Genomic DNA, 14201 nt, shown 5'->3' with positions numbered 1-14201 from the left:
ATAAAGATCATATATTAAACATACCCAGCTAATATCATGCTCATTCAAAAAGACCTGAGTTTTTCACACAGGTGTGCGCACACACACACATACACACACGCACACAGCTAGAACTAATAAACAAATAAAGTTGCCAGATGTAAAATAAACATGGAAAAATCAGTTGCATTGTATACACTAACAATGAACTATCAGAAAAGATAATTGGGAAAATAATCCAATTTACAACAACAATAAAACTAATAAAATACTTAGGAATAAAATTAACGAAGGAGGTGGAACACTTGTGCATTGAAAACTACAACACATTGGTGAAAGATATTGAAGAAGACACAAACAAACAGAAATAAATCCCATGTTCATGGATTGGAAGAATTAATATTGTGAAAATGTCTGTACTACCCAAAGCAATCTATAGATTCAATGCAATCTATATCAAAATATCAATGACATCTTCCATAGAAATAGAAAAAAAAATTCTACAATTCATTTGGAAATACAAATACCCTGAATAGCCAAAATAATCTTGATAAAGTAGAACAAAACTGGAGGCATCACATTTCCTGATTTCAAAATATACTCCAAACCCACAGTAATTAAAATAGAATGATACCAGCACGATAGACAGACACATGGGCTAATGGCACAGAATAGAGTATAGAAATCAATCCATACATATATAATAAACTGATCACTGACAAGAATGCCAAAAGTGTGAAGAAAGGACAGTCTCTTCAACAAATGGTGCTGGGAAAACTGGATATACACATACGCAAAAGAATGAAATTGGACCCTTATCTTATAAAATCAGCACAAAATGGAGTAAGGACTTAAATGTAACACATGAAACTGAGAAACTTCTAGCAGAAAACAAAGGGAAAAAGTTTCATGACATTGGCCATAGCAAAGATATTATGGATATGATGTCAAAAATACAGGCAACAAAAGCAAAAGTAAACACATGAATACATCAAACCAAAAAGTTTTTGCACAGCAAAGGAGCAACAAAGTGAAAGGCAACGTTCAGAATGAGAGAAAATATTTAAATGCTATATATCAGATAAAGTGTGAATCTCCAAAGTATATAAGAAATCCTATGACTCAATAGGAAAAAAAAAAGAAAAGAAAAAGGAAAAGAAAAAAAAGTAACCCAAGCAACTTCTTAAAAAATGGGCAAAGGCTTGAAAACACAATCCTCTAAAGAACACATGCAAATGGCCAACATGTAGATGGAAAGATGCTCAAATTCACTTATCCTCAAGGAAATGTAAAAGCTATAATGAGATATCACCTCACACCTGTTAGGATGGCTATTATTCAAAAAACAAAGACAACAAGTTTGGGAAAGGATATGGAGAAACTGGAATCCTTGCGCACTATTGGTAGGAATGTAAAGTGGTACAGGCACTAAGGAATACAGTATGGAGATTCCTCAAAAAATTAAAAATAGAACTATCATATGATTTAAATATGGTCTTGTATAGAGAATTTAAAAACAATCAATCTTCTTTTTTAAAGAAAATACTCAAATTGAATTATTGGTCAAATTGATCATTAAATCCAAGTGCTTTTACTTATGTACTCAACCATTGTAAAACTTACATTAACAGCTTCATCTTCAGTTAGATTTTCGTCTATTGTTACATTGGGCAAATCTGGCCAAACCTACAGAGAAGGAAGAAATGGGAAAATAGTTCAAAATAAATTCAGTATGGTATGACCATGCTGTAAATAAATTATAATAGAGTTCTGGAGGCATATTGTATACTCAAGTTCCCCAATTCAGTAATTCCTTTAATTGTTTTTTCAGTTTATGTTTTGGAGATGTAACATTTGCAAACTATTCCTAACTGCTATATTAATTTCCTCTTTAATATGGCAAATAGGAAAAAGAATACCAACCTTTGTAAAAGGTAGTGGTTTTAAAAACAATGCATATGAAACATCAAAAAAAAACATTTAAAAAAGGGGGACACCTGGGTGGCTCAGCAGGTTAAGCATCCGACTTTGGCTCAGGTCAGGATCTCACAGTTCATGGGTTTGAATCCCATGTCAGAATCTGTGCTGACAGCTCAGAGCCTGGAGCCTGCTTCAGATTCTGTGTCTCCCCCTCACTCTTTGCCCCTCCCCCCTCACACTCTGTCTCCCTCACTCTCTCTCAAAAATAAACATTAAACATTTTTTTAAATAAAAACAATGCATATAACCAAAGGTTCTAGTCAAGAAATAATATAAAGGCACATACTAAATTATTTAATGTATATTAAAACTGTTTCTACAATTATTCCACTGTTACATATAAATATATTTTTATTTAAAAGGAATTGAAGAACTAATGGATAATGCCATGTTGAGGCAAGTATCTTCTTAGTTTTCACAGTTAGTACTATATCCTCGTCTCTCTCTCCCCTTCCAAACCCTTACCCCATCCCTGCTTCACCATCTACCAATGTCTTCCTCTACCCCAACCACAAACACACAAAACAGAGTCCAAATTTAATCATACTGAAAGCTCTCTTTCTCTTTCAGAAAGTTTCATTTTAAAAAAATATAGATAATCCCCAAGGACTAATTACCTACAAGGGATTAGTTACTGATAGTGAGTAGTTCTTTTAAGGAATGGAACAGAAGATAGGAATCTGAGAAAATGTATAGACATATAAACTGAGAAGAAGGTAGGAAGGAAAAAACCCTTTTCTATGGCTAATCTGCTATACTCGTATGTTTCTTAAAATGTTATGACTTCTCATTAAGTTTATCGTAGGATTTTTCTATTTTATCTCATTATTTTGAAATATTTTCAGACTTACAGAAAAGCTGCAAAAGTTATACCTAGAGTTTTTCTATATCCTTACTTTGTTTCTCCAAATGTTAACATATTTATAACCTCTGTACAATTATCAAAACCTAGAAATCTACAGGCCATGTTGGAATTTCAGCACTTCTTTCACTAATGTGATATTTTTGGTCCAAGAGAGAAAAGAATTCCATACTGCATTTCATTATGTCCCATATTATGGAATTTTGTTTGTATTTTTCTTTTTCATTTTAGTTATGATGAATGGATTTTTGTTTACTCTTTTATATATAAGTCAAATCAGGATTTTTCTATAATATATTAATATACCCAGGTCTGAATATTATTGCTTAAGTGAAATACAGTAAATTATATTCCTTAGTCAAGTCAGGAATATAAGTATAGCTTTTAAAAACATTGCCTCTTTTATTAATGAAAGAAGTACAAACATTTAAATGACTTGCAGTGTAGAATAATGAACAACCATCTTCTTAATAATTTTATAATAAAACACAAGACATTCTAAGAAATGCAATAAAAGACAATATAAAGAGGAAACAAATAGTATTTAGATATATGAGCAATATAAATTCTCTCTGTTTCTAATAATTTGGGTCAAACTTAGAGTACATATTACTTTAATTATTAGCTACTAAATCATTACATTTCTGTATTATATATCTCTCCTTCTGAATAAGTCTTTAACAGTTTTTTTCTACTCAATAGAAATTTTCAATGAAATAACAGTTTTATACTTATTTTATTTCAAGATATCAATTCCATACCTTTGCCCAACAAATATCATTGGTGTTAGGCCATTTGACAAAAACATCTTTCTCCTGTCCTCTGTCAAATGCAGGGTAAGGCTTTGTTTCATTTCCCGAGATGGCTGGATCCTAATATTAAAATGAAATACAAAACCAGGTAACTCTGGAATATAAGTACAGCCACTTGGGTCACTGTTATGAGACATAATTTTCCATGATTACGTTATCATTTACTGTGCTCTCACATAGACTGACAAACAGACTGACAGTATAAACTGCAGTGTTCCAGCTAGACTGTCCTCTAAATTCCTTAGAAGGAAACTTTAAGGACTTTTGAAAATGTATTGGCTATGATTTCAAGAAATATTACTAGCATTTTTTGTTTTGTTTTTATTCCTCCCAGTGGGTTTACTGGCTGCCTAGCTTGCTTCCTGTAAGATATTGATAAAATATTCTCCCCACTGAATCACTAACTTGAAGCCAAATTTTTAAACATGACAAGCATAAGAAGCAATCCCAGAGAATGATTTTAGAATTGTATAGAAATAGAAAATCCATCATAACTTTGTGATAGCTTCTATAAATTGAGGCCAGTTTGTAGCTTCAATGATTATTAGAAGACAGCTTGCCTTTGACTTCCAGATTCAGTCTTAGATCTCTAAGGATATACCAAAATGTGAAGATAGCCTGGTAGCAGCCCATGTAAATAAAAGTGTTAAAGGAAGAAAATATTAGATGTGGGAGTAGAGTTTAAAGTAATTGTCTTTCTATTTTGAAACACCCCCCACAACATCATTCTAGAAGAAAAATCTTAATAATAGCAAGATAATAAGACCCAGATAAAATATAAAATATAAACTAACCAGGATAATAATGTATCTCATTCCCTCCTGTCTTATTTTGTCAACAAACTCAGGAAGATCACGGAAGTTTTCATCAATTGTAAAGTCTAGTTGTCTTTCCATGTAATCAATGTCTGTGTATTGAACATCCTAAAACATATGAAGATAGTGGTAGTGAAGTAAGAATCACAGGAATCAATGCATCACTTTCTATCATAGTTATAAAACTAATACCAATATGAAAGTTTAAATGCCTTTTCATGTAATACTAAAGAGAATTAATCAAGTAACACAATGTTCAACAAATAAAACTACTGTATTAAAGGTGCAAAATATTCCATGAATAAGTTCATATAAATGTTCTGTTTTGTTAACAATTCATTTAACAACTTTGATTTCTAAAGAGTCTTTCAGGTCCATATCCTTAGTTATGTAATTTTCAAAGAAAATAGACACAAGAGTAAAAGATTTATGAGGCTATGAAATTATGTTAAGTGGCAATTTGGAATTTTGTGCATTATATACAGAAAAAAGCATTGTTCTCTTTCTGGAAGCATAAAGCAAATAGGGGATAATTTCAAATAATTTTAATATTGCCAAAGGAGAAGAAATAATTATTTATTAAATCCGTGAATTATAGGATTCTTTTATTACCTATCAAAATCATTTTTAGAATTATAGCCCAAGCATAAATAAACAAAACACTGCTTGCAAATACATATGTACAAACATGTTTAAACTAATAAATGCTTGGATTCTATCGTGATATCTTCACTTTAGACCTAAAATAACAAATTTGTCAATTATTTTCTGTTACTAGTCATTAATTCAATTTCTTCTTCTAGGTGTTATAAAAAGTATGGCTGATATAGTACACAAAATAATGGAAAAGCTCCCTTTTTATAAAAAAATTTCCATGTGCATATTTTTATATCATCTACCTATACATTAAATTTCCTCATAATAATGTATTCAGAAGCCATATACTTGATTCTACTGCATAATGTCTTATAATGAGACTTTTTTCATTTTTCTTAGATTAAGTTCTTATATACCAAGTATTCTAGATGTCACTGTTGAAGTGCTCCCAGAAGGACCCCCTAGGATTCCTTAATCTTGCTAAAAAATAAAATCACAGGGACTATTATTTCTAGATACTCAGTAATATTTAGTTTCCTGAATATTGAGGGAAGAGGATATTTTGCAAGTGTTCAAATTCTAAGTTCCAACATTACAACTATCACCTATTGCAGGGCAAAAATCACTCAGTTTTATCTCCACTTTCTTCTCTGTAATTTGTCACATCAGTTGATGAAGTAGGTTTCTGTGAACTCTTATTCTCATATAAAGAAAATATGGGGAATACACCTGATTACTTATGGCACCCAAAGTTTATTAGAGAAAACCAAGTGCACAGTCACTTGTTTAGTACAACTCACAATCATGGAACTAGAAAGAAGGGGGCGGGGAGGAATGTTATTATCCCTTTTCCTTCATCAATCTAATAAAAACATTTTATAAAAATCTCATGACCAATTCTTTAGGTACTATGAAAAACTAAGCATTTATTATTGCCAAATGCTTAAAATAATTTTAAAGTATACATATTTATTTCAGTTTGCTTTTATAGATGACACATTTAACATTATTGTAAAAACTGATATACATACATAAGGGATCTGAGCGGCCACCATATCGTTATATACTTGCTGAACCTCTGAAGTATTTCTGTACCCATAACGACATAATTGAAATCCCAAAGCCCAGTAAGGTGGCATGACTGGTCGGCCAATTACCTTTGGGGAAAAAAAACAACAACGTTATTTGTGAACTAAGAGAGTTACAATATATTACAGAGAAAACTTTGTGGTTTTTACAAAATGTACAATCATACTGGGGCGCCTGGATGGCTCAGTTGGTTAAGTGTCCAACTTCCGCTCAGGTCATGATCTGACAGTTCGTGGGTTCAAGCCCTGCACAGAGCTCTGTTCTGACAGCTCAGAGCCTGGAGCTTGCTTCAGATTTGGTGTCTCCCTCTCTCTCTCTGCCTCTCCCCACTCACAATCTGTCTCTCTCTCAAAAATAAATAAACATTAAAAAAAATGTACAATCATACTTCATGGTATTGCTTTGTTGCAACTTCCGGAGTTGGACCCAAAAACATATAGAAATCCAAGATTCCTCCAATTATGCGGTAAGTTAGAGCAGGAGTTGGCTGAAAAGTAACATCTGAAAATCAAAAAATATAATTACATAAATATAAGTGTGGATATATATATGTTAATTAGATTATTAGAGAATCACATAAAATGTAAGAAATTCAACAAATGATTGTTTTACCCATTCCATTGCTGTTAAGTAAGAGAACTCCATGAGCATAGCCTTCATCTTCCAGAGCCATGTAATATGGATGAAATCCATAGGAATTAAGTTTATACTAAAATAAGAAAAATAAACATAATATATAGTGCTTAAATAGCAATAGCATATGAATTTTGTCAAGGTAATATTTAAATTCATTATAAGATTGAGCTTATAAGAATTTAAAGGTTCCTTTTTGTACACAAAACTATACGTACTAAAATAAATATATCTCCTTTAGAAAAATAATTGCTTTACTATTCAAACCTGTACTGCTTCAGAGCATGCAAATGAATATATAAATTTGTAACATGCACAAATACATTAATTGATATAAAAAATTGGTATTGGTGTAGTTGGGTTTCTTTCCACAGGTCATATGTCTTAATTTATTTATAAATTGGCACTTCTTTTTCAAAAATAAAATTTCTAAGAAATGATTACAAGATATCTAAGTTTATATAATATTATATGATAGTATTTTAAATGATAATATCTTGTTTATGTAATAGTGTATACAACATTTACTTTAATTTTTACCTAGGTCTTTCCTGAATAAAAAATCTATACTCAGGGTTATAAAATGACTTATCAAAACTCACAAAACTTTTAAGTTGATGATCCCTATTCAAGCTGACATCTTTGACCCATATGTATCCCACTAATTAATTAGCATGTGAAAGTAAATTCATATATTGAGAATCAAGATTATATTAACTTATTAATGTCAATACTAATGTTGAATAGTTTTTAAAGAAATATATTTTGTAAAACATATTCTTTCAAATCAATATAAATTAAAAACAGCCTTCATAACTTAAGCTTGAACTATTATGATACAAATAAAAATTGTTTGAGCACCTAACAATAAAAAGTAGTTGCAATAGTATACACATTTATAATCTCATATTGAATACATGCTTTAGATTCACATCATACGTGAAAAATAGAAATGAGCTAGTATTTTTATTAAAATTGTTTTTTATGATATGCTTAGAATAATTATAGTTAATATTAATTGTGCAATGCATGAAATATTCATGAAATGTATTCCATTAATAAGACAAAACATAGCAAAAAGTGACATGAGCATATAAAAGCATTTTCTAAAGATGTAACTAGTAGTATGGCCCCCTAACATACACAACTATAGCTGGGTATCATTAAGTAAAAAGTTACCATTAAATCAATATCAAAGCAGTAAAAAAATAAATAAATAAATAAATTCTAGGAGAACCCTAGTCAGTTATTTCTAAAAGCTAGGGTAAAAGTAGACCTGGCAGGGGATTCTGAGTTTGAATATTCTTTCTATGCAATTAAGAAGGTAAAGAATGGGGTCACAATCTCCCTTTTCACTGTAATCAGTGATGGTATCTATCCAATCCTGTGCTTTCACCTGTACTTGATTGTGGCTTGTTTGTCTGTTTATTTTAAATCTCTATAGCAGGTCTAGAGATCTCCAGCCCCCTTGTTATAACTTTAATGCTGAGTCTAGGCCTACAGAGAAGTGGCTGTCCTAACCATGGTCTTAGTTGCTTCATGGAGTAGTCAAATACTGGTACCTACACCAGGGGGTTGGTCTCTTGTGAACATTCCCCAAGTATGCCAGTTCAGGTCTCTCTTAAATGCTCTGTGTTCCACTTCCCCAAAACCATATATATATTCTGATGGCAGGCGAGTAGATATTTGAATAAACTGGTTATTAAAAGCAAATCCAGGCAGGTGAGAATCCCAACTGAAAAGAAAACAATTCAAATCCAATAAATATATCAAAAATAGTATCAAAAATAATAATGGTAACTCTTATGTGATATGAAAACAAATAATATTTTTCTCTATATACCTTATTGTACTCAAATATGAAAATAATTATCGCAATACATTTTTCTTTTGACTAGGTTAAAAAATATCTAACATAGGTTTCATTTTTTCAGCATTATTAATAAAATAAACTGTAAGAAAAATATGATTATACATTTATCTTTAGATATAAATTCTTTTTAAAATAAAATTAATATAAAGTTATAAATAATATATGACCCAGAAGTAATATATGTCCTAGAAACTGAAAGTCCTCTGTAAATTTTTGCTACATATAGAATAAAATGAAATCAAAATCAAAATAAACTATAAGGCATGATGGGTATTTTAATTCCAAGCTCTCCGTAATTTCTCCAAAATACAAATCCAAAATACAAATACGATGAAAAATTTCATTTTGTATTTATAAAAATTATTGTTTAAAAAGAAATGTATCAAAGAGAATGTATCATCTTTCTAGTCATTTGTAAAAGCATAAAGGTGGAAGAGATAAAAGTTGGCAGGAAAAAGAAACATAAGAATTATAAAGAATTTGAGACATATTTAAATTTCTATATTAATGATTTTGGAAAAGTATTTACTAAAAATAATGTTTCCCAAATAAAAACAAATAATGCCATTGTACCAGAAATTTTTTACAAAATGACTTCACTTATCCTTTGAAACAAAAATATTATCATACCAACAGAATTTTTAAAACAGTACAGACATACTTTTCTTCATTATCTGTATCCATCCTGACAATTCCTGACAACATCTTCTAAAAAATGACAGGCAGGCTAAAATTACATAAACTGTCTTTTAGTATACTATGGTTTGTCTACAAACCTCTTATTTTTACTAAAGTAAAATGTTTTTTACATAAACTTGTTAATTCATATAATTACTCATTCATAAATAATTTATTCATAAATATAGAGAGATGTATGTATCATAATTTCTTTTCATCAATACCTGGCAGAGATAGTATTAACTCTGTCAGATTCCAGAACTAATAAACTTCAATTTCAATTAATTTCTAATTAAATATTTACATAACACATTTCCACCTAACTTATTTTACAACATTCATACTTTCCAAGAGGAGCCTTGGTTTTGGTTTCCAACCTGATTAGTTGAATGAGTGTGATAATAATTAAATCAATCATATGCAAAATGTAGATGAAATTTTCCAAATCTTAATGATAGTCCCACGAGTGTGATAATTATTTAGTTTTAAAATGTTAAAACAGGTGCCTGAGTGACTCAGTGGGTTAAGCATCCAACTTTGACTTCAGCTCAGGTCATGATCTCATGGTTCAGGAGTCTGAGCCCAGCATCAGGCTCCCTGCTGTCAGTGGGAGCCCACTTCGGATCCTCTGTCTCCCTTTCTCTCTCTGCCCCTTCCCCAAATAAACATTAAAAAAATGTTTTTTGATATTGAAACAGGGCAAGTGACTTAATAGAACTGAAACTATTTTTTAATGTGATATTACTCTAGCACAGTGAAAATAATCTTACCCCCTCCATTCTACAATCAAAATATTCCTCATGTCAAATAATTCAATCACTTACATAACTCTTCCTGTGCTTCTCCTTCGAATCTGGATGCCAAAAGGATTTTCCTTGATTTCAGCATCATAAAGTCTATTTTCATAAGTACTTGTTGGCATGGCTGGAATGTTTAAAGGTACTGGAACTTCATATCTCTTATTTTGGGGATCATAAATCTATTGCAGAGAAATAATGAAAATAAATGTTTTGCTCATATTGCTGAAATACCATGCAAATAATCATTATATAACTTAAATAATTGCTGAAACAAGATATTAGAATTCTTATTTATATAATTCTTAATTCTGCATCCATGACCCATATATCTATACAGAAATCTATATACACATATATATATGTAATGGGATCAAATTATGAATTGCATTTTATCATTTTTTAATGTTTTATAATTCATTTTTCATACTATGAGAAATCTTCAAAAACAAATTTTTAGAGTTAAATATTTTCTTATATGGTTACACAAAATTATTTACCACTTCATGGTTAGACACAGAATTTGTTTCAATGTTTTTGGTCACATGTTTGGGCAATGAATGGTAATGGTAGTTTGTTTACTCATGTCTTTATTTCCTCAGTAGATTTCTTAGAAGTGATAGTGTTAGATCAGACAGACTTTACTAAAATTTGTAAGGTCTTTGATATCTGTTTTCCAGAATTAGTGTGCTAATTAATATTCTAACCAAAATGTGTACTCTAATATTATTTTATGTTAAAATAAAATCATTTATTTTTTATTTCATTCATTTATTTTTTTAAAGTTTGAAAGAAAAATAGGGAGCAAGCAGGGGTGGGGCAGAGAGAGAGGAAGACAGAATCCCAAGCAGGCTCCATGCTGTCAGCGCAGAGCCCAATATGGGGTTTGAAATCACAAACCATGAGATCATGACCTGAAATGAAATCAAGAGTCAGAAACTTAACCAACTGAGCCACCCAGGTGCTCCGAATTCATACTGTTTTAATTCTGCAAATTCTATATCATCTCCTCTTTTTTTGAGTTTTAACTATTGCCATTATTATATGTTTATTTTTCCAGATGAACTTAAAGAAAATTAATTTAAAAAATAGTCTTAATTAGGATTTTTTGTTTATTTTTTGATGTATTTATTTAATACCTCAATACTTTTTACGTTTTTTTCTTATAAAGTCAATTTACTCCTATGATTTTTGATATATTCTTTGTGTTTTTTTTTAATTGTTTTTCTCATTCAATTTTGCCATTGGGACTTGCCTTTATTTCAATTTCTAAATGGTGAATAACAGAATACACCAAAACATTTTTTGGAGATATTATTTTACATCTAGTCTTTTTGATTTTCTTGTCATTTTTAATAGTTTTCTTAATGGATTCCTTTGGCGCTCTTAAGCAAAAAATAATGAGAACAAACCGATAGTTGCCAGAGGGGAAGGGATGGGGACATGGGCAAGTGGGTGAAGAGGAGTGGGAGATACAGGCTTCCAGCTACGGAATGAATACATCACAGGGATGAAAGGCGCAGCATAGGGAACATAGTCAATGGTACTGTAATAAAGTTCTATGGTGACAGATGGTAGCTATACTCATGGTGAACATAGCATAATGTATGCATTTGTCAAATCACTATCTTATACACCTGAAACAAATGTAACATTGTGTGTCAGCTGTACTTCAATTAAAAAAAAAAAACTGCTAAGTGTACCTGTTGAAAGACTTTTTTTTTAAATGTCTTACTGTATTGGTCAGAAAATTCAGGTCACTGTTTAAAAATAATGGAAATAGTAAATATCCCGTTTTGTTTCTTTTTTTTCTGTTTTTATTTATCCCAATGGGACTATCGTCATAATCTGATTCTAAGTAACATATGTATTTAGCAAGAATTTGAAATTTTTAAATCACCACTACTTGTTTAATTATTCACAAATTTGCAAAAATAAGAAGCTGTATTGGAAAAGAAATTGTTTTTATAAAATCAAAACATCTACAACTCAATTAATAGTCCTTAATATTACATTAAAAATGCAAGTATCCATCTATTTAGAATATCTTGTCTTAAGAGATGAGTCTTGCATTGGGATAGTTTATATCAAACATACCTTAAACTGCAGCATATCATTTTTGTGATATTTCACTTCCACACGAAGTGTTGGGATGGGTTCAGAAGGTAGCTTTATTCGAGCACTTGCAGTATTCACCTGGAGGTCAGCTGTTATACCCATTGATGAATATTGAGTTGTACTGACTAAATAAGGGTTGTGTTGTCTAGGAAAGTAACAGCTAGGTGCTTGGGATCTAAAGGTAGGCTAAAAACACAATACAGGTTAATTGCCAGAAATCATAAGCATTATAATATTAGACTCTTCAAAACAATAAGGTAGATATGTTTAATCACCTGATGCATAATTTGTAAATTTTATTATTTAATGCTAAAATTAAATTGTAATCACAGCAGAAAATATCTATTATGCGACCCAAATAAATACTATATACTAAATGATAAATAGAATAATTAATATTTTGACTCTAAAGATAGACCCAGTAGAGGAAAAGGATCAAATGTCATAGCTTTTCAACAGAAAATAAAATGATTCTGTGATCTTTGCAAAATTAAGTATATTACTCATAAATTTTTATTCCATGCTTGTTCTCAATCTTCATATTGACTATTGTCTTTTGTATGTAAGATGGCTCTACAACAACCCTCAGAAAGGTCTGTTCTTAAAGGTTTTTTTCTTTTACTTATAATGAAACTGTACCATCCCATATTTCATGACTGGTCCTTGTACAGGTCAATTACATACTGACCAGTATTTGAATAGGGACTGTGGCCAAAGATCAAAGCTACTACTGTTATATAGGGGTGGAAGCTAGGACCTAAGAAAAACAATGATAAATTGTGGCATGATGGGCTAGTTACCTTACAATAGTCCATTCTCCCATCTTTCTTATTAATTATATTATTATACATCTGGGAGAAGCAACATGCCCATCTGCATCCCTATCTCTTTTGAGGAAATTGTATATGACCCCCAAGACCCTCTTAAAAGAAAAGGGAATATGCTGATTAAAATAAGATATCCTTAGCCCTCCCTCCTTTGGCCCTGGAATGCATACATGATGGCGGAAGACATAATACAGTCTTGAGGATAAAAAAATAAATGATAAATATGAGACACTGATGACCTTGGGAGGCCAGTATATTAGGACTGGGACTCTTTTTTTGTAAAAGACAAATAAATCATGTCTTGTTTAACCAAATCATCATTCGGTTGAATGGATGACCAAAACAACTGGCTAGAAATTACCCCTAGTGGAACTGCTACAACCAACCCAATAATTTGAGAAGTTTTAATAACTTGAGACAATGCTTTTGAAAGCCTGTCTCCTACTGGCATAATATCTTAGTCAATTAAGCTGGTCAGCCACAGCCAACACTTAAGAAGAGTTCAAGAAATAGAGTACTATTTTATTAAGTAAAATGGGCATACTTTATTAAGTAAAGCAAGGCACACTATCCAAAGTGCCTGGAAAGCAACTTACACATTCATTTAGTCTAGTATTTACTAAAGTATGTCTTTGGAGAATTAAGATTAAAATAAATTGCCTATAAGAAGTCCTAATTTCAAATTCCAAATGCCTCTCTAGATGAATTTAGTTCATATGCTGTAGAATTAAGATTATAATACATAGTGTTTACATTGAGATGTTTATGTAAAAGCCATGTTATGAATCATAATTAAAATTCTTAGTACCGTTTCCCATAAACAGCCACGTTCTTCACACTTTTCTCTAGTTGCAATGTCTGCATCTGGATAACAAGTAAACCTTTCATTTTCTGAGAATTTTTGACTCCATTGAACGGTAAAGTTTCTTCCCAGGTTAAACTTGAGACTATAAATTAAGAGACTCTTTGAAGACAAAGAAACATTAAAGAATATTTGTGAGCACTGGGCAATTTAAAAATACTTAACATTTATAAAATGTAGCAACCACAGCAATTCTTTAAATTAAATCATTCATATTTTTAATAGAATCCTTAAGGAAAAGAAAAGAAGGAGAAAACATGTCGTGCTATTGAAAGGGCT

The 14201-nt window shown here is 30.9% G+C and overlaps 1 protein-coding gene across 4 annotated transcripts in view; it reads right to left on the bottom strand.

Moving 5' to 3' along the window:
• Positions 1-14201, bottom strand: part of SI (sucrase-isomaltase) — a 155231-nt gene that overhangs the window by 34867 nt on the left and 106163 nt on the right. For all 4 annotated transcript variants that reach the window (XM_053903663.1, XM_053903664.1, XM_053903666.1 and 1 more), the window contains 10 exons: positions 13869-14024; positions 12213-12419; positions 10143-10297; positions 8334-8502; positions 6747-6843; positions 6523-6635; positions 6077-6202; positions 4428-4556; positions 3583-3693; positions 1603-1665 (listed from right to left, as the gene is read on the bottom strand). In XM_053903663.1, the coding sequence (XP_053759638.1) occupies positions 1603-1665; positions 3583-3693; positions 4428-4556; positions 6077-6202; positions 6523-6635; positions 6747-6843; positions 8334-8502; positions 10143-10297; positions 12213-12419; positions 13869-14024 (1326 nt within the window). The remainder of the gene's footprint in view (positions 1-1602; positions 1666-3582; positions 3694-4427; positions 4557-6076; positions 6203-6522; positions 6636-6746; positions 6844-8333; positions 8503-10142; positions 10298-12212; positions 12420-13868; positions 14025-14201) is intronic.

The sequence above is a fragment of the Panthera pardus genome, unplaced genomic scaffold (genome assembly GCF_024362965.1).
Source record: "Panthera pardus isolate Hobbes unplaced genomic scaffold, ASM2436296v1 HiC_scaffold_16, whole genome shotgun sequence".
Classification (NCBI taxonomy): Eukaryota; Metazoa; Chordata; class Mammalia; order Carnivora; family Felidae; genus Panthera; species Panthera pardus.
This window is presented reverse-complemented; position numbering and strand designations above follow the sequence as displayed.